The sequence below is a fragment of the Parasteatoda tepidariorum genome, chromosome 9 (genome assembly GCF_982258835.1).
Source record: "Parasteatoda tepidariorum strain Cologne lab strain chromosome 9, Ptep-v5.0, whole genome shotgun sequence".
Taxonomy (NCBI): Eukaryota; Metazoa; Arthropoda; class Arachnida; order Araneae; family Theridiidae; genus Parasteatoda; species Parasteatoda tepidariorum.
This window is the reverse complement of record NC_141763.1, coordinates 69,598,238-69,619,748: the sequence shown is the minus strand read 5'-3', so window position 1 is coordinate 69,619,748 and position 21,511 is coordinate 69,598,238. Positions and strand designations below refer to the sequence as shown.

Below are 21,511 nucleotides of genomic sequence, written 5' to 3'. Positions count from 1 at the left end.
TCCAACAAATAAATGATTGACCGGCACCTCCGGTGAATTGGATTCCTTATCCTGTCCTTGTAGTAAAAAGCTCCTAAAATACTATCCACTACGATCAATCTTTCACTAATTCTTACGTTCTTTTCACCTAAAATTTGTAACATGTATCCGAACCAATTAAAACATGTATTTTATTGGAGGTACTAACATCAGCTAATTCAATCCCCATTTCTATAGCAATATTTCTAACCCATTGTGACGGAATGTTAATCTGTGCCGAAGTAATCGAGTCGATTACCACCGCTTGTATTTCTATCTTTCGATTTGAATTTTTTATACTTTGTAATGTTAATTCGACCACATCATATGTGCGCTTTTCTGCGATTTCATTTCCGAATGTATAAATAATTAATGATTCTTTATTAATCACTTCTAAATTTAACGAATCAGCTATTTCTCTCAAAACGAAAGATTTATTCGCCCCTCCGTCTAACATACAACGCAATTGAATATTAACTCCTAGTTTTGTTTTGCTTTCCGCCGAAAAAGTTTGCAATAAGATCGAATTAGAAGCGCTCCTCTTTATTTTATTTTCTTTAGGAGAAATCATCATAGACGATACAGCATTTTGAGTTTCTGGGATTCCCCCTTTCCCCCCTTGCACGGCGTCAACCGCTGGCGCCGAAACATTTTTTCTTTCATTATGTTCGTTCCCATTACAAATTAGAGAGTTATGAGAAGAAAAATTACACTGTTTGCATTTTTGATAATTCCGATCACAAAATTTACTTAAATGATTTTGAAAACATATAAAACATAAGCCCTTAGACATTAAAGCTTTCTTCTTATCAAACACATTTAACAAGCAATCGTGACTCATATGATTTTTAGAACAGAAAATGCATTTTAAATTATTCACATGTCTATCAGAATAGGAAGTATTAAAGTTTCGCTTTGAATTGTAAATTGTTTTCGCGTAAGAGCAGTGTTGCCAGATTGGGCTACAAGTAGCGGATTGGGCTACTTTTAAAAGTCCCCGCTACTGAAAATCGAATTTGGGCTACCCGCTACTTTTTGGGCTACTTATTATTTTTCGAATGCTACAAATCTTAAAAATGCGCTACTTTTTTTCTCACAGAAATATATATAAATTTTTTTAATTTTTCCCCTTCCCATTATAAAATGATTCTAAAAGTTTGCAGTTTCTTTACCCTTTTCAAAGAGGACATTTTTTGTTGTTGTTAAAAACGTTTTAACTTTAGATTCTTGATTTGTCCATTCTTGATTTGTCCTTGATTTGTTTCAGACAATTATTGATGAATTCAACACGAGACCTTCAGATTTTGAGAGCAATCAAGAATGACGTGGCTCTGTTTCGTAATCCAGTCGCAGCAAGCATTAAAGAACAACCGGCCAACCTACAATTAGAGCTCTGTGATCTCCAGGCTGACTCGTTCTTTCAAAGCAGCACCGAAAGTGGTTCCAGTATTATGCAACACGAGACAGATTTTGAGAGCATCAAGAATGACGTGGCTCTGTTTCGTAATCCAGTCGCAGCAAGCATTAAAGAACAACCGGCCAACCTACAATTAGAGCTCTGTGATCGCCAGGCTGACTCGTTCTTTCAAAGCAGCACCGAAAGTGGTTCCAGTATTATGCAACACGAGACAGATTTTGAGAGCATCAAGAATGACGTGGCTCTGTTTCGTAATCCAGTCGCAGCAAGCATTAAAGAACAACCGGCCAACCTACAATTAGAGCTCTGTGATCTCCAGGCTGACTCGTTCTTTTAAAGCAGCACCGAAAGTGGTCCCGGTATTTATGCGAAAATGCTTTTTAGGCGATGAAGTTTATCAAGAATCGTCACAGGAGCTCTCTCTCTCTCCGACAGTTCATTGTTAGACTCTCTTCGGATGGCAACGTCAAACATCGATGTTGACATTCCTGCCCTTGTAAAGAAGGCTGATCGGTCTCAGCTTTCCCATTAAATGTAAGCAAATTGTTTTATAATTTTAATCTGTTCCATTGTTTTATAATTAATAATTCAACTATTAATTGTTATTGTATGTAGCAGGTAAGAGGTTATTGTTCAACTTTTTCAAACTGCGGTTCGCCAGGTGATCAGACACCGGAATTCGGGCCCGTGGGCTCTTTGCAGTTGGACAGCCCTGCTCTATCATATATCACTGTACCAATTACCTCCTCCCTCAATGCGACGCTCCCAAAGCGCGACACTTACAACTGATTTTGCCTTGTTCGGGTTTTTTTTATTTGGGTATGGCATCCTCTTAAAGATTCTCGTACTCGATTGAATGTAGAGTTTAATGGCACAAAATCCAAATGTGGACATGCTGCGCCAAACAATATGTTTATACATGTCAAAAATGAAGTGCATACTTATTTTCCTAAATATAATTAAAAATTGATAAAATCATATACAAACAATCAATGGTAGTATTGGAATAAAATCACGTCAAAGTTAAAACACAGTAAAATAGTATAAAGGTAAGAATATCCTTCTAAAAATGAATAAATTCATGAACAGAATAAACTTATATACAATTTAAAATGCCAATAGCACGTAAAAATGCAAAAATGTTCGGATGATGAGAGTCACCTAACAAATCTCCCATAGATAAAATAGAACTGCCAAAAAAGGCAAGACGATGTCTGTTAAAATACGGGCATGTGATTAAAATATGGTGAATCGAAAGTAAAACATCACAAGTGTTGCATTGAGGAGGTGGTTCACCAAACAACAAATGTAGATGGGTCAGTCTGGTGTGTCCGATTCGCAGACGGGTAAGCTTAACATCTGCACTACGTAGTCGCAACACAGGGAAGGGTTCCAAATTTGACTTATGAGCGTGCAACTTATTATTCACTTGGTTATCCCACTGCTGCTGCCATAAAGATTTTATATACTTTTTAATATGTATTTTTACATCTGAGAATGGTATAGATAAATTTAAAGTAGTAGTAGCAGATCGCGCTGCTGTATCGGCTAAATCATTGCCAGGGATTCCAACGTGACTTGGAACCCAGCAAAATAAAATATCGAAACCATTTTTATGAAGATTAAATAGCAAATGCTGTATAAAACACAAAATGGGATGAGTTTCATTGTCAAAATGGTTGAGTTGGCGCAACACGCTCATACTATCTGAGTAAACGCAGTATTTTCGATTCAAACTAGCTGAAATAAGCCTTAATGCCAACAGAATTGCAACTGCCTCAGCGGTGAATACGGAACACATAGTTGGTATTTTATAACTGTAGGTGTCGTCAGCAATAACAATACCACAGCCTACATAGCCAGGACATTTTGAGCCATCTGTGAAAACCGGAATATGTTGACAATATTGATGACGATGAGCTTTGTATAGTTGCTGAAAAATGATAGGCGCAACATGAGATTTACTATGTACATCGAATGGAGAATGAAAATGATATTGTGAAACGTTCCAAGGTGGAATAAGCGAGTGATCGACACATTGTGTTGTTGAGTCACAGATATTGAATGATTGGTTGAGCGAGCACATGCGAGCATTAAAAGGGCGAACATGTGAGGGTCGAGCATCATAAATCCGCTCTAAACTTACTGGAAGTGTTTCACGTTTAAGAGGGTGTGATGTGGATGAGACTACGTGAAAATAATATGTTAGACTGAGCTGCATGCGTCTCAAATCTAGAGGCAATTGGTGACACACAGCATACAGGCTTTCAACTGGAGAAGTACGAAATGCGCCGCTACATATACGCAAGGCAGTATGATGCACTGTATCCAACCTTTTAAGGTGAGAAGCTGAGGCAGTGCCATATACTGCACAAGCATAATCAATACGCGATAGAATAAGTGCTTGATATATCCGTAGTAAGGCAATACGATCTGCACCCCAATGCGTATTTGAAATGACGCGTAACATGTTCATATTTTTCTCACAGCGTTTTCGCAACTGTCTAATATGAGGGCCAAATGTCAACTTCTTGTCGAAAATCACTCCCAAAAATTTAGCTTCTTCAACTACGGGTATAGCAATGTTATTAATATGTATGAAGGGATCATTATGCAGCCTGCGCAACCGACAAAAATGCATGCATGAACTTTTGGAGGGGGAAATTGTATGCCCGTTCTCATCACACCATTTGATGGTTTTATTCACAGCAAGTTGAAGTTGACGTTCAATCACTCGCATGTCAGATCCTGAGCAATAGACGTTGAGATCGTCAACGTATAGTGAACCAAAAACTGTAGGTGGTAAAATATGTAAGATGAGAGATACATGAACGATGAAAAGTATGACACTCAGAACGCTACCCTGTGGAACACCTTCAGATTGAATGTAGACATCAGAGAGTGTATTACCCAGTCTGACTAGAAAATACCTCTGTCTCAGAAAGTTTTCAATAAATGCAGGGGCATCTTCTCACTTAAAACGCTTGGACACAGTGCATCATACGGCCTTACGTATATGCAGCGGTGCGTTTCGCACCAGTCCAGTAGAAAGCTTGTATGTCGTCTGCCAACAATTACCTCTGGATCTACGTCGCATGCAGATCTCTTTGACATATTACTATCGTGTCAAGTCTAGTAAATCACATCCTTTAAGGTGTGAAGTTTCTTCCTCAAACTTGGAGAGACTGTATGTAGCTAGACCTTCTCACGTCCGACCATTACATGCTCGCGTTCGTACATTCATACAAACTTTCGACATTTGTGAATTACCATCGCAATCAGTGGATCATTTTCTCATACCTCCATGGACCACCTCACCCTATCAGTTTCATTCACCGTTTATGATGTACAATAAGTCTAATGTTGCACCCAACATTTATCAGCATATCTTCATTTCTCATCGCCACCAATATTCTGAATATTTGCCAGTTTTTACTGACGGATCAAAATCTGCGGGATATGTCGGCTGTGGTGTCATCATCGCTGATGATACTTATAGCTACAAAATCCCAGATATTTGTTCCGTCTTCACTGCTGAAGCTGTTGCCATTTTATTGGCACTGCGGCAGATTTCCACGCTCTCTACGCGGAAGTATTGCATATACTCTGACAGTATGAGCGTCTTGCGCCAATTAGGAAATTTTCGTAGTGATAGTCATCCAATTTTGTGTTTTATTAACCATTTACTGATTACTCTCCACAATAACGGTTTTGATATTTTATTCTGCTGGGTACCAAGTCACGTCGGTATCCCAGGAAACGACTTGGCTGATTTGGCTGCACGATCTGCCACCTCTGTTTTAACCATATCTGTACCCTTATCAGATATAAAACGTCACATACGGCAGTTTATCACATCTCTCTGGCAGCAACAGTGGGACCTTAAAATTAATAACAAATTGCACTCAGTTAAACCAGATATTACCCCTTTACCTGCATTACGTCTTCGTCACGCAGATGTTAAGTTAACCCGTCTCCGAATCGGCCACACTCGTTTGACACATTTACATTTACTGTTTGGAGAACCGCCTCCCCAGTGCGACTCTTGTAATGTTTTACTCTCTATTAATCATATTTTAACTATTTGCCCATGTTTTAACTTTTATCGTCTTACCTTTTTTGGTAGTTCTATTTTATCGCTGGAGGATTTGTTAGGAGACACCCATCACCCTAACACATTTGCGTTTCTACGCGCAATTGGTATTTTATACCGTATATAACTGTTTTATCCTGTTTACACTTTTATCTGATTTTATTCACTTTTGATTCCGTTTCATCTGGTTTTATAGTATTTATATTTAACTGATTTTATTCACTTTCGAATACTCTTGGTATGTTGTGTAAAAATCTAGCTAGAAAAGTAGTAGGATAAGTTTACCCTTGATTCGTTTTAAAATCGCATGTTTGGCGCAGCATGTCCTTTTGTGGACCTTGTGCCAATAAACCCTACATTCAATTCAATTCAATAAATGCAGGGAGATGACCTCGAAGACCCATGTTAAACAAAGCCTTTAGAATGCCGTAACGCCATGTTCGATCGTACGCCTTCTCAATATCAAAGAAGATAGAGATAAAATGGCTACGTCGAACAAAAGCATTACGAATACGCGATTCCAAAGCAGCAATGTTGTCTATAGTCGATCTGCCCTTGCGAAATCCACTTTGAAAGTCGGGGATTAGATGTTTCTTTTCTAGATAATAGACAAGTCGAGAATTTACCATGCGCTCGAGAGTTTTGCAGAAGCAACTCGTCAGCGCAATCGGGCGATAGTTCATCGGATTTGTCGCATCCTTACCTGGCTTCAAGATAGGTATGACAATTGCCTTACGCCAATTAGTTGGAAATATCTGTTCTAACCATATTCGATTGAAAAGATCGAGAATATTGCGCAAGGAGACAGTATTCAAGTGGCGTAGCATGCAATACGTAATTCCATCGGGGCCAGGGCTTGTATTGGGAGATTTCGCAATTGCTCGTAGTAATTCTGTAAAAGTAAATGGTTGATTATACTGCAGTTGCTGTCGAGTCACAAAATTTAGTTTATTTTTTTCCGCAACGCGCTTATGGCTTTGAAACGGTCGGCTGTAACTGTCAGGACTGGAGACGGCAGCAAAAGCTTCACCTAGGATGTTACTCACATCTACAGGATCTGAGTAAATAGTACCGTGTCTTTCAAATACCGGAAGATGGAATTCACGGTACATACCATTCGCCTTTTTAACTCTCGACCAGACTTGTCTGGGAGACGTTGTAGATGTGATAGATGAAACGTAACGCTTCCAAGACTCCCTTTGACTTTGGCGCCTTGTCCTACGAAAGAAAGCTCTAGCTCGTTTAAAAGCCACAAAATTAGTGTTTGTTGGATAGCGACGGAAGATGTTCCACAATCTCTGCTTCTCTTTGCGAGCCGCAGAGCAATCGGCATTCCACCATGGTCGGCGGTGACGGGGAAGAGAGGTAGATGTTTTCGGTATGCTAACTTCGGCAGCATGCATTATGACCGAAGTTACGTTTTCAACTGCATCACTTATATTGCTAGAGTTAACCATATCTTCAGTGATATCAGCAAGCTGATTAAAGAGACTCCAATCAGCATGATGATATATGAAGACAGAGGGTCTAGGAGTGATATTACTAGTAGATGAATATGAAATGATGACAGGAAAGTGGTCGCTGTTATGAAGGTCATCATCAACTGAGAGTTGTGAGAAAGGTAAAATTGCCGGTGAACATAAAGCTAAATCAATGCAATGGAAAGTCTGTGTGGGTGCATGAAAATATGTGTCCTCTCCTTGATTCAGTAAACATAAGTTATGATCAATAATGAGTCTTTCTATTTGACATCCGCGTGCATTGGAGTCGGAACTACCCCATAATTCGCTGTGACCATTAAAATCCCCTAATAGTAGAAAAGGTGTGGGCAGTTGATGAATCAATGAGTTTAAATCGATTTGAGTTATAGCGGCATGTGGAGGTAAGTAAACAGAGCAGATTGTAATGGAGATATTAACGTAAATTTGAACGGCAACAGCCTGTAATGGAGTCGACAATGAAATGAGAGATGATGGGAAACTTGTAGAGATCAATATTGCAACACCACCGCTAGGTCGATTAGTATCAACGCAATCCTTTCGATGGCAGACATAGTTGCGAAGTTTAAAATTGTCTGATGAAACCAAAAATGTTTCTTGAAGCGCAAGACATAAAGGTTGATATTTAGATACAATATCTCTGATATCAGAGATTTTATTTCTTGCACTGCGACAGTTCCAAGAAATAAGGGAAATTGTCATTATTTCTTTTTCTTGGATGTAGAAGTAGATGTGGATGGAGGTGCGTCATCCATCGGAAGTTCATCAAAAAGCGATTCATCTTCTGAAGGATGTAACGTTAAAATATCATCCGCCTTCTGTGCAATAGCAGAAGCAGATTGATTAGAGTACTGATTAAATTTTGGATTTTTCTTTTTCCGGGTGAGTCCCGGTTTTTCGCTAGGAGGGAGTTTTGACTTCGAGCGCTGCGTAAAGTCAGGCCGAGGCTTCACTGAGAAATCTGTCCGAGATGCTTTTGTAGGTGGAGGAGATGTTGAGACAGGTCTACGAGGTGCTGAAGGTCCAGTAAAATTAAATATGGGCTTTTTGCTGCTCTGTGTCAATGGAATCGGAATTTTTTGATTTTTGGGCTGTGAGGGAGGGGTTGGTAGATTATCTGTTTGAGTGCTCACTGAATTATATGAAATTTTAGTAGCCGCGGAATAGGATACACCCGGGCGAGGAGTACGGGCGGTGACTATCCGGCGAGCTTCACTGAACGTAACATTTTGCAACACTTTTACACTTTGTATTTCCTTCTCTTGGGACCATTTTGGGCAGTTCCTGGAGTATGCTGCATGCGCGCCATTGCAGTTACTGCAAAGGGCTGGCAGCTCACAGGAAGTGTCACTATGGTCAAAACCAGAGCAGTGGGCACAAATTGGCTTGCTACGACAAGATGTTTTAGAATGGCCAAACCTTTGGCACTGAAAGCACCTTAATGGGTTTGGCACATATGGTCGTATGGGGCAGTTATGCCAGGCAAGCTTAACCGAAGATGGTAGTTTCGGCGTGTCAAAAGTAAGAATCAGATGTTTCGTTGGGATAAGTTTACCATCCCTACGTATCTTAATTCTACGGACAGCAGTTACATGTTGTTCTTTTAATTCTTCAGCGATAGTTTCCTCTTCATCATCGAGGAATTCTGATTGTGATATTACACCTCGTGAAGTGTTGAGAGTTTTATGAGGGGAGACAGTTACTGTAAATGAGCAGATTTTCTCGCATGTGGATAATATAGCAGCTTGTTTTTCGGAGACCTCAACTAAAAGGTCACCCGAACGCAATTTTTTCACAGAAGCTACTTCTCCCAATACTGACAGAAGAGCCTTGTGGATTAAAAATGGCGAGACTTTCGCAAACGAAGTGTTTGGAACAGTTGGATTTGTCAAACTTATTATGAAATATCGAGCGTGTTCTAACGGTAAAGGGGTTGTTCCGCTGTTTTTGCTATGGTGTGCAGAACTAAACACCTTGCCTCCATTTTCAGCCATAGAAAATTTCAAAATACTTCCACTATCAGCGGCATCACCCACCACGGAGTCCTACATGGGGGATGCAAGTAACAAAAATGAGTAACTTGACACCGATGCTAACCAATAGCTATACGTCCGCGAGTCACCCCTGAAGCAGCCTCCACCCTTAACGAGGTGCCCAGTAAGTGACCCCGGACTTGACCCTAGCCAACTGATGACGGTCGTGACTAGCCGGTTGATGCATACAGGCCAATATGCACCTCCCGTTTACCTGAAGCACGGGCCGAAGCAGTGTATTGGGGTACCAGGATGCCCCTCAACTGCCAGGATCCCCTTTTCCAGGGACACGGGTCTCCGGGCACGGCAAACACGCGGGTGGTCTCTTCCCATCTGAGTCCGATACCACAGGGTGGTTATCGAACACAGACAAAAGCCCTCACCAGTTAATGTGGCAACCACGACAAGGGGGAAGAGAAAGGAGAAAGTGGGAGAAAAGGGAGAGGAAACGGAAGGGAGGACAGATCACTAGGGTACCCCGGGGCGTGACTCCCTGTGTTTACCTAAAGAAGGTAAACCCCCTCAGGGGGATTCTCGTACTCGTCGGCTATTGGGATTCGTTTACTCGCGCTTGTAAACAGATCTAGTTCAGCCTTGATTGTTAAAAAGCTTTTGAAATTGAAATCTGGCAACTTGATTGTGTTTTATTTCACCGCGCGTTTCTGAGTTAAAACAGCTGCTTATTCTAACAGATTTTCTAAGATGAATTCTGATTTATATGTTAAAGCTGAAAATGATTTCGATGATAAATCTGTAAAAAATAAATGGAGATGGAAGACCGCCCTTTTGCCAAACGGTGTTGGAAGATTCGAGAAGACGGATGTTGCAATTATGTTATTTGTTCTAAAAAATTGAAACATGCAAACAACGGGAAAAAAGTGCTCACGAAACACAGCCAAGATTAAGACCACATCAATTGATTTGCTAGTAGAGAATTAACCCAAAAATTGCCTGGAACGTCTGCAGTGATAGCTTCGCTGTCGTTGGCTGACAGAATTGCCGATCAAAACGCAATTGTCACTGCATTTATTTGTGAAAATTGCTTGCCTTTTGCAATTACTCCGAAGTTAATTGAAATAGGCAAATGTTTATCTCAAGGCAAGGTAGGTCTAAAAAATCTATCCATGTCTAGAACTGCTGCGACTTACACAACTACGCACGGAACAGAATAATGCGTGCGTGCATAGCTAGCAGCGAACTTGAAAGGAAAATTGTTTTCCATCAACGAGGATGAAGCTTCTAAAAATGCTTCAGACAAAATTATAAATGTTTCGTTGCGTTATTTTGACGACAGTCAAAAAATTGTAGTGACCGATTTTTTAGGATCAAAGAAAGAAAATATAGCCCCTTAAAAAATTTTTTTTGATGAGAATCTTGAATTGGTTAAAGAAAATGACCTCTCTCCCCAGCATATAATAAGTTGGTTGGTTGATAATTGCTCAACTATGAGAGGATCAATCAAAAGGTTTGAAACTTTGCTGCAAAAGAAAATGAATACCTATTGGATATTCATGAAGATATTGTCCACATTGTTAGCAATTCTGCAGTCATTTTGACAATTACATTGAAAATGTATGCAGTAATATCTATTATGATATCCAAGACTCTCCTAAACTGAAATCGTATTTTTTTGAAATGCAATATCACTTAAATTTCAATGTTGCAAGGAATGTCTTTAGGTTGATTCCTACACCTCTTTCAAGTTTGCTACTTTAGAAGAGGCTCTTTTTATTTTTTACAGTTCATTTTTGACGCACGAAGAGCAGGAAAAAAATCATCGTATGTTGAAGCAATTTACACTTCTAGAGAGGTTTCTCAAGTGCAAAGAGCAGAAATAATAAGTTAATGAATAGCATTGGGAAACAAAGTTCAACTGCTGGTCAAAAGCGAAAAAGTATAAACATGAAGAAGTGTTCTTTCATTGCAAAGAATTCCTTTCAATGTTTATGGAACCAGAACACATACCGAGAGAGAGAGTTTTAGAAACTTTTTCAACTTCATGTTAAAGACATTTCTAAACAAAGAAAAGATAAGTATTTAGATGTTGGGAATTTTGCTCACCTGATGAGAAACGACTTAAAACCAAGTTATTTGAAGGAATTTAATGAGAAACTAAGAGAGGCGTTTGTAGCTTCTAGTATTTATTTGTTGCGTAACCTTCCTCTCAAAAATAAAACACTTCTTTATTTATCTTGCTTAAACCCTGCAGTCAGAAGACGAGGGTCAATTATTGCTTTCAGTACACTAGCTGAAGCTCTTCCTAATGTTTTACCAAAAGAAAAGAATCCATCTTTTCTTGAGGAAGTAAGGATATACTCCATTGACAATGATGTTGATGAACTGAAAAATCAAAGATTATCAGAATAGATAGTGATTGGTGGGCACGTATTTTTGAGTTAAAAGCAATGAAGGTGAGTCAAGATTTTTTCTACTTTCTGTATTGGTGAAAGCCTTACTGTAAATTTTTTCATGACCCTTATAGAAGGGACTTTAAATATCATGGATATTGTGACTGATGATAGGACAGTTTTGACAACTGAAAACTATGAAGCAGTGTCAATAATTGAATATAACTTAAGAAGAAGAAAAATATCATCTGTTGATTTAAAGCCGAATCCTTTTATGAGGAAATGTGCTCATATTGCTTTCAAATCTTATAAAGATTTCTTAGTAGAAAAAGAAAAAAACAAGCGAGTTTCAAATTTTGCTAGGAAGAGAGTTTCAAAAATCTGTGCAGTAAACACTAAAGAGAGAGGTGGAAACAAAAAGATTATGCATCCTTCTGTATAGAAGAACCTTGAAATGTTCATATTTCATCAAATGAGAAGGACTTACAGCATTCAACAACTAACAAGGATTTAGAGCCTTCAACAACTAATGAGGGCTTAAAGCTTTGAACAACAAATATTAATATTTCTGACAACTCAAAAAGAAGAGCACAAAAGAGTCCAAAAAATTTACCTCCTACGAAGGTTTTAAAGATTAGCAAAATTACTAGTTTTTTTTCTCTAAAAAATGATATATTTGTTTTTATTTTTGTCAATTATGTTTTTTGAGAACTGTTTTAGTTTGGACTACTGTTTATTTGTCAACATTTTCCATTTATTACTGGTATTTACTTAACATGAGATTTTATAAGATTTTCGTTATAGGATTATCGTTTTTGAATGTGAGTTTTGTTATGATGAAAACAATTTAAATATATTAAATATGAATGAATGTTCGTGTTACTTATATTTTTTTTGTATTCGTAAATTTCATTTTCAAATTTAAAAATTCAATGTATTTTTGATTCTTAATATTTAGAAGGAAGTTTCGAATTACACTTTAAATTGACGGTTAGTAATTTTTGAACTAATTCCAAAAATATTGTTACTATAAAAGAACTGTAACCTATTACAGAAAGTGTGATGAAATATGCTTTATTTGGTTATTTATTGGGAAATATATTCATATAGAATAATACTCAATATATTACTGCTGCCTGATTTTCATTTTTGTTGCAAATCGATTATTTTTAATTTTTGAAGAGCCTTGGTGTCTACAGTTTCATTAAATGTAAATATGTAAAAAAAATATTTTCAGCATAGAAGTAAATTAAGTTTGAAAATTTTCATATTGCTTAAAAATTTATACTACTTAATATTTTTAGAAGTCTTCTATAAAATAAATGGTTGGTAATTTTTTAGCAATAACCAAAATTATTGTTACTATGAAATAGCTGTAACTCATTAGAAAGTGTATATGTTCTATGAAGTATCTTTTATTAGATTATTTATCCAATTGAAAAATATTAATAAAGTATTCTTAGATTTTTATTGCAATAGTAAATATTTTTTCCAAATAAAAAAATGGATGTATGTAGATGTAAAGTAAAATAGACTATGTATCATCTGCAATTCAAGATGCAAGCTTTAAAATATTTTGTTCGTTCAGTTCTCGTGAAATTATTCTCTCGACCAGTCTATCTCTTTAACAAAATAATAATTTTATTTTCACTCTATAAAATTGAGTTAAAATATTACACGACGTTTCCGAGTGTTATTGTCATGGGTACCGTTCAAATGACGAGGAAGGGAGGAATGCTTTCTTTTTTGAAGATTATCTATACATATCGTGTGTTTTCGTGCTTTTATCATACTTAAATTTAAAGAGCGTATTGCATTGCATTATCTGATTGAAAATGCTAATCTAACTATAGCATTTGCTTTTTTTTTTTTTTTTTTTTTTTTTTGAAACCTTAAAATGATAGTGAAAAAAAAATTTCACAATGATAGTTATTTATGGAATTCAAGTGAAGAAGATGCTACCGTTCATAAAGATGCTATATGATGAAAATTTTCTTAATATGTAATATTAAAAAGAATTCGTTGCTGCTGGTTCATTTGACGTCGTCGTTAAGTGTAGGCGAAAAATTACAAAGGTTGTGTTACAACTTAATTGTAACACTGTTTTCCTACCAATTTCACGAACTGTATAGAACACTTTTTAATGTCACTAGTACAGTGAACTATTCTTCCAACGTCCTACCATGTAAGGGAAGGCAGAGTCATCTAGGTCTAGATACACCATGCAACCAGGCGAAGGAAAGCAGAGCCATCTACTCTGACACCACATAGTTGAAGGAGAGATGTTTCTTGGATAATCGGATTTAATTCGACATCTTATTTTTGAGACACGACTTTAATTTTTATATCATGTTGGTACTTTGATACCACGAATTTCTAAATGTAAAATTTAATTGTATTCATAATTTTTTCCTGACCATGATGACTTCAAGAAATAAATACTAATCTGTAAGTAATTTTTTGTGACTCCTTTCGAGCTAGTTTAATGTTTCTATTTCAGCCTTAACTTATTTTATTCTAATTAATTTTTAATTCTAGAGAATTTGACTTCGCAATCTGTACTCCACCTTTTAAATCTTTTTTCGCACCACCATGTGTGGTATTAAATCTAGTTTTACTTAAATGTTCGTGGGGTACCTTGTAGTACAGTACTAGTAATATTTTATATATTATTCTAATATTTTAACACGGCTATTTTAAGGTGCTACTTATATTTACAGCAAATTTAAGATGAATGGATTCTGATATCCATTATCACTTTTTAAGGTTGGCTCCAAGATTTATATGCCAACAAAATGGCTCAGTTTGATTATGTAGATTCAATTCGAGGGGGGAAATTAGTTTTATTTAATGAATTTTTATTTAGAATGAAGATGAAACACAGGACAGAAATCTACTATAAGTGTATTTCAGATGATTGCAAAGCTTCCTTAATTTTAGAAAGTGACAATATAATACGTCATTGAGCTCAGCATCACGCTCCTGATAAGGGTAAAAACGTAAGAAAGAGTTTTTATAATGAACTGAGAAAAAGAAGCAGGACATAATTCTCAACATCAGTGCCCAATATATATAGGTAGGTTAAATTTATTTAGCTTAATTTTTTTTCTTTAATTAGTTTCATTTTTTTTTTTTTTTTTTTTTTTTTGAAAAAATATTATACATATCTGTGAAAAGTATTTTATGGAATTACAATTACTTAATTAATTTAAGTTAAGGGTCTAAAAATACCTGATTATTTATCTAATCTAATAATTATCTGAATACAAAATACTTTCTGTATATAAAATTACATTATAATTAATTTTCTTATCATGTAGTTAGATGAAAGAACTCTCATAAAGAAAGTTTTTAACCTCAAAAGCAGTACATATCTGACTCTGCTAGAAGCTATATATATGTAATACAAAAATTATAAAAATACTTTTGTATTAATAAAAGCAGTGAAACTTTTTCGTTTTCATAAAATGTCTTAGTTAAAAAATTAGAGTACAGATATTCTATTTTGGGACTTCAAGACTGAAAACATGCCAATGAATTATAATTAGATTTATGTTTCAAAAGAGGAGTTATTTTAAGATCTTTCAGTTCCATATAAGGAAGGATTAAACGATTTTCTTTGAGTATTAAATGATTTGCGATGAGACGTAGGAATACAAGAAATGCAATATGACTGCCCTTTTTACCCATTTTAATTATCCTATAAAACGGAAGAAAGATGGTTTTTGCGTGTCTTTTGGTGTATAATGCTTACCAACTAAACTCCGTCAGATTTGACTGGATACGTATGTGTCTCCCTCCCCCATCCGAGAGACCGAATATTACTTGCTAATTTGAATATAGACAATTGTATTTATTTTTCAGACATTTTGCACAATGGAGGCCCTGAATATTCTGATAAATAAAACTATTTCTTAAGTAAATAAATACTGCGAGTATCCCGTAGGTGACCCCATAATAGTTACTGATAACTTTACACGGTTAGAAAACTATTTTGGGATCATGAAGTGCACCATTGTACCTCCTAGACAATTATACTTGCCCGTGCTTCCTTACAGAAGCAATAAAAAGTTGATGTTTCCGCTGTGTAGAGTGTGTGCCGATTCAACGCAACAAAGTCCCTGCACCCACACAGACGATAAAAGAGCTTTAGCGGGTACATGGGTTACTGAGGAAGTAAAAATGGCACTGAAAAAGGGATACGAAATAACCGAGGTAATGTAAAATAATTGACGTAAAATTTAAATGTTTGATTTGTTAATTTTACTTGTTAATGGTACACTTAATGTTGAATTTGTATGGAATATATTCATATTATAATTTATTCAGGTTCACGAAGTTTACCACATCGAGGAAAGTTCTTCTACACTGCTCAACTCTTTCATTGACTTATTCCTCAAAATAAAGCAAGAGTCAAGAGGCTGGCCCGCTGAGTGTGTCAGTAAGGAAGATAAAGTTAATTATATTGAAGATTACTTAAAAAAAGAAGGCGTAGCATCGGATATTTAAACGATAATGAAAAATCTGGGAAGAAGGGCAGTAGCCAAGCTTATTTCGAACAGTTTTTAGGGTCGGTAAGTAATCATTATTTTTTATTTTACTAACACAGGTGAACAAGTGCGGAATGTCAATTATTTTGAATTTATTACAATAAATTTATAATGTTTTGTAGGTGAGAACTCAAAGATTCTACTAGTTTCAGAATAATACATTAATTGCGCCATAGTATGTGATGCCATAACATACGTCAGAATAACTGCATAAGTGTTGTCATCCTTAAAAATAAGTGTTACCACCCTTAAAAACTAATAAATTAAAAAACAGAAATCGAAACTACAGACGGGCAGAAATAAACATTTTCCGGTTTATATGTGGTTCAGAAATAGTCTCCGGTTGACTTTGGGTGATGACGTCACTTCCGCCTCTTATATCTTGCGGTCAACTACTCTCGTTGTACACCACATTGGCACTCTAGATTGTGTCATTCTTTGATGGTATGAAAACATGATAGCCATCACAATAACAATATCCAACCAAATATCCCTTCACAACCTCATCGTCCAGTTTACTTCTATTAACATCCGGTACATGTACAAAAGCGGTTGATCCTGTCGATTTTCGGCTTCCGTCCAAACAATACTTCGAATGGATATTTTCCTGTGATTTTACTTGGTTCAGTTCGATTAAGAATGTGGACAGTCGTCGATGTTGCTTCTGTCCATAAAAACTGGGGTAAGCCTGTATCCTTGAGCATAGTACGAACTAAGTTCATTATTGTCCGGTTTTCTGTTTCAACTGCACCATTTTGTTTTGGTATGTACGGCATAGTGATTCTTAACTAGATGCCTTCATCCTCAGTCAGTTTTGCCATCTTAGTATTGTCGAACTCACGACCGCCGTCTGTAACCAGTTCTTTCAAAATTATGCCGTACTTATAAGCCCGAGTCAGAAACAATCTAACTTTATCTACAGTTTAATATTCTCGTCTCAGAAATTCTACACTTCGAATAATCATCTTTGATTACTAGCATGTACTTCTTTCCACTTCTGGACAAGACTGGCGATTCGAGTAAATCTGCATGTATGATTTCACCTGACTCCTTCGTTTTGAATAGTTTTTATTTGAAAGTCTTTCGACTTTGTTCGATTCGAAAGTCTTCCGTGCTAAACTGATAGTGGCAACTTTGTCGTTGTTATCATTGTTGTATCTGGGAAAGGAGTTGTCAAGTCACCGTCGACCAGGTAAGCTAAAGCAGCAGAACCTCCTTCTGGCTTGACTGGTTTTGCACGTGATTCAGAGTCCACTTGATGAACATGGGGCTTCTGAAAGTACATTTTCCGGGATCCCTTTACGAAAGAAACGACTCACCATGTCATCTGAATCTCCAAAGTTTGTGATTCCTAGTTTCCTTGCCTTTGATTGCCGATATTCGGTGTAAACAATGCATCACTGAACTCTACAGACTTTTGCTGGGCTCCAACAGCTGCGCACGCGTAAATTTCTCCGCAGCTATGTGCTGGTATTTTCTGCTTGTTACCAACTGCGATTTCTGCTGGCGTGTCAAAATGACGATACGTCTTGAAATATTCAGCTGAATTTGTGATGCGTGGCCAAATGTTTTGGTCCGTTTCCATTTTGTTAACTGACGTCTTTTGCTTGTCTGGAAAATCAGGACAAAATTTTCCCATTTGCCCTGGTTTATTGCACCGAAAACAGTTGCCAGGGAACCTTTTTACACCGTCATTGGCCTTTCAAAGTGTACTCATACCTGTCGTAGTTGTTGAAGGTTGAGATAATCGCGTCATCTGGGACCTTGTTCCTTTCCTCGATTTCTTCCCACCGTTCGCATCGTGTCTTTAACCACTCGGTACAAAAGCTGTTGTAACTCTATCTTTTATGCATACATTTTGGCCTTGAAGGCGTATCTTTATTTTTTCCATCAGTCTCTCAGGTGACCTTTCAGTTTTTGGTATCGAGTTCCATCGTGACTTCAACTCTATGTATTCATCATCCGGAAGAATCGATAGGATGCGCGGCATGAGCAGATTTTGAGGCAACTTCCCTTCGCCGCTCGTCTTCTGTTTCCGTTGCAATTCGATCCTTAGCGTAAGTAAACGTGTGAGAAATTTCATTACATTTTCATCCTTCTTTATTTTGAAAGTGAAAAATTGTTGAAAGGGAGTATCAAATTTTACACTCGACACTTCGTCGAAGTTCTTCAGCGACTTCGGTCTATATTTCCCGTTCAGAGTTATCATGCATACGAATTAGAGTTAAGATATCCGCTGATACATTTGATCGAATAATTATTGCGGTTTCGCATTCGTCTTTGTGTCGTTTTGTTGTACACGCTGACCGTCTCGGCGTTGGCGTCTTTCACAGGTACCGACGATTCTACAACTGAGCCATCCAAAATTCCAACACATTCATTAAGGACGAATAAAGTAATAATTTCGAACTTCCAGTCAGTCCAGTTGAACGCACCCTCCAACTTCGTGCTATGTATAAAGTTCTTTCCATCCATCGTCAAACAGTTAAGCCACACAAATGAGAAATCACCTCACCACTAACGTAAAATGGAAAACAAAAGTACTACTTACGTCAAACACAGCTGTCACGTTACTGTCAAAAACAGCTATCCGCGCTGTAAAACGTTGCTAATTGCCCATAACCGGTTGTAATTATTAGCAAAATATGGGTGATAGCTATTTTAAATGTATTTAATATGAACGTTGGAAGAAAAAAGAAAGATTGAAAAATCTCAGATATATAAGCTGCCAGATTGCGAAGTGCAACTCTACAAGATAAACAAAAAGAGCGTGAGGCTCGCTAATAGACAACAAATCCCGTATGCATAAAATTGAACTCCCAAAAAAAGAAAAAACGTTCATATGTGGCTATTCCTTGGAGCCATGGCTCATAACTCCTTATGATGATCCGGTTCCAAATAGTGCTGAAGACAATTTTAGTAAGGTTCATTCAACAGCTAGAAACTGTGTTGAACGATGTAATGGCTTATTGAAATCACGGTTTCGATGTCTTTTTAAGCACAGGGTGCTACACTATGAACCAACAACTGCAAGCAAAATCGTCAACGCCTGTGCCACTTTGCACAACCTACCTGTGAAGAAAAACATTGCATCTGACAAAAGTTTTGATGAGGATGATGAATATGATATTCTAATCTATACACTATATTCCATGGGAAACACATCTCAACGAAATGAAGGTTTGCGCGTGTGAGATACTATGAAAAATTCTTTAATCTAAAACCATATTTTTACCATGAACTTTTTTAATTGTATTTAAATTTTTTATCATCTGTATATTTTATATTATGTATTAATGAGTACAATAGAAAAAAAAATTCCAAATTTTGTATGTCTTTTTCTTCTTCTATGTAATTATTTTTTTATAATCTATGATGAATGAAATTATTTTTAAAACTACTATTATGCTTGAAGATTTATAAATTTCTAAATTTTAGTATGTTTTTTATTAGTTCTCAGTGAAACATATAAATAAATGGGTCTAAAATTATTTTTCAAAAGTATCAACACATTCCAATGGTCAGAAAATTATAAGGTTCTTAATTAACAAATACTGATAAATTATTTATTTTTTCATCATTTATAGATATTCCCTAAAATATTTCTTTATCATTCTTAATATTATTCTCGACTATTATTATGATCTGATATTTTATTTTCTCAAAAATTAACAGGTTGAAACTGAAAGTGGTATTCTTTTTTTATAAAATATACCTGAGATAATATAATTTTATGAAAAGATATTGGACATGGTATGCAACTTAATTTTGAAATTTTTACTTATCACTTAATTGTTGAAAAAAATTGTTCTTATCAACTATAGTGTTGCTGAATAATTAAGTACTTTAAAAAACCTTGTACCAAAATTAAGTACTTTTAAGGGCTCTTATTTTCCAAAATAAAAATTAAGCAGTTTTTAAGAACGGTGGGAGCCCTGGCACTTTATTAAGACAACAAAAAGTAGAAAAGGGAAAATATAAGTATCTCAAGAAAAAAAGAAAGGTAATAAAGTTTAAGTATCTAAAAACAAATAAAACAGAAAATAGTGAGAATTTTTCCTTCCCAATAATATGCTTTGAATTTAGGTTTTTATTTCTTAAGTTTTTTTTAACTGTTGGTCGTTTTGTATATTAAAAGTGATGATTTTATTGTAAGAATTATCGATATAAAATAAATTTTTTACAATTGTGTTAGACAAAAGTTAACGTGTTTTATAACATGTTTATATTTATTTTTGTGATGTTTTAAAGACAGCACCCCTGTGAATTAACTAAACAAATATAAATGTAACAGTTTGTATTAAATGGTATTTTTTTCTCAATTTTTAAAGGACTGTAATCGGAATTAGGATGCGAAAAAATTTGCCTCGGATCGACCAATCGAATGCAACGGGCAGGAATACTTATCTGAAACACAGCCAGCAATTGAAGGAGGCTCCCGACTACAAGATGAACCAATGGAATGCAATAGACAGGAGAACTCATCTGAATTTCAGTCTGCAAATGAAGGATGCTGCCAACTTCAAGTATTGGGGGAATAATTCAAAGATGATGAAGAATGAGTGCCTTAGAATGTAACAGACAGGAAGAATCGACTCTTCTTTTCCAGTTATCTGAACAAAATTTAGATGAATTACCTTCAAATGAAAGTCCATGCAGAACTTCATGCTCCCAACTTCATATATCAGTGGAAAAAACAAAAGAAAGTTCTTTATCTGGCCCAACAGAGATTCAAAAATCTAGATAATGAAGATGCTATTTCTAATAAGAGCAATTCATAAGAAACAGAAGCTGAAAAGTCGAAGAAAAAAGGTAATAAACACAAAACGACTTTTGATCAGAAATGGTTAGAAACTTTTCCTTGGTTGAGACATAGTCTCAAAGACTTGAAAGAGGTTTTGCATTGTAATTTATGGATTAAACACAAAAAAAAATTCTGCTTCTTCAGGGGTGAAAGATGGGTGCATAAGTATACGTCTAGACAAAATAAAAGCCCATGTGAAATCTGCGACACACATGTCTTCAATAGTTCAAGAAACGAACTTTTTAACTTCAAATAATTTATCAAGTGAAAATGCACAGTCGAAAACATTCAAAGCAGGAATGAAAACATTACATTTCCTTGTGGAAAACAATTTGCCATACACTACATTATTTGAACCCTTAATTAAATTTTGCATTGAGGAATTAGATTGCTCCATTTTAAAGCCTCTTAGAAAAGCAAAAAATGCAAGTTACACTAGTTACGTATCTACAAATGAATTTTTGAATGTCAAAGCTACCGTAAAAGAAAGAGAACTTTAAGACGATATTAACAAAAGTCCATGATTTTCAGTTTCGGCTGATGAAACTTCTGATTTGAATAACCGGAAGCAAATTGCCATGGCTATCAGTTATTTAAAAGAGGGGGAAGAAAAAACTTCTTTTGTCAAGGATACTATGATACCTGACGGCAAAGCTGAAACTATTTTCTCCGAAATATCTGAGGTGATTGATGACTGGGGAGGCATACATAAAATGTTTGCATTTGTTAGCGATGGAGCAAGTGCAATG

At 36.1% G+C, this 21,511-nt stretch overlaps 2 protein-coding genes across 2 annotated transcripts; one reads left to right on the top strand and one right to left on the bottom strand.

The window, feature by feature from the left end:
* Positions 1-2,424: 2,424 nt before the first annotated feature.
* Positions 2,425-4,175, bottom strand: LOC147804220 (uncharacterized). Its single transcript, XM_087151457.1, has 2 exons — positions 2,597-4,175; positions 2,425-2,498 (listed from the first exon to the last, which is right to left on the bottom strand). Exons 1-2 carry the CDS (start codon positions 4,173-4,175, stop codon positions 2,425-2,427), a joined length of 1,653 nt encoding a protein of 550 aa, XP_087007583.1.
* Positions 4,176-4,262: 87 nt separating this feature from the next.
* LOC147804219 (uncharacterized) lies at positions 4,263-5,807 on the top strand. Its single transcript, XM_087151456.1, has 3 exons — positions 4,263-4,338; positions 4,397-5,482; positions 5,788-5,807. The coding sequence occupies exons 1-3, from the start codon at positions 4,263-4,265 to the stop codon at positions 5,805-5,807; spliced, it is 1,182 nt and encodes a 393-aa protein (XP_087007582.1).
* The last annotated feature ends 15,704 nt before the right edge of the window (positions 5,808-21,511 follow it).

Excerpts from the sequence above, each read along its gene's own strand:
- LOC147804220 (XM_087151457.1), bottom strand. The coding sequence starts at position 4,175 with ATGCGAGTGATTGAACGTCAACTTCAACTTGCTGTGAATAAAACCATC. Across the intron at positions 2,499-2,596 it reads ATCTATGGGAGATTTGTTAG|AAGGATATTCTTACCTTTAT; the intron begins GTGACTCTCATC and ends ATTCATTTTTAG.
- LOC147804219 (XM_087151456.1), top strand. The coding sequence starts at position 4,263 with ATGAACGATGAAAAGTATGACACTCAGAACGCTACCCTGTGGAACACC. Across the intron at positions 4,339-4,396 it reads GAATGTAGACATCAGAGAGT|GGGCATCTTCTCACTTAAAA; the intron begins GTATTACCCAGT and ends CAATAAATGCAG. Across the intron at positions 5,483-5,787 it reads GCCTCCCCAGTGCGACTCTT|CTAGAAAAGTAGTAGGATAA; the intron begins GTAATGTTTTAC and ends GTAAAAATCTAG.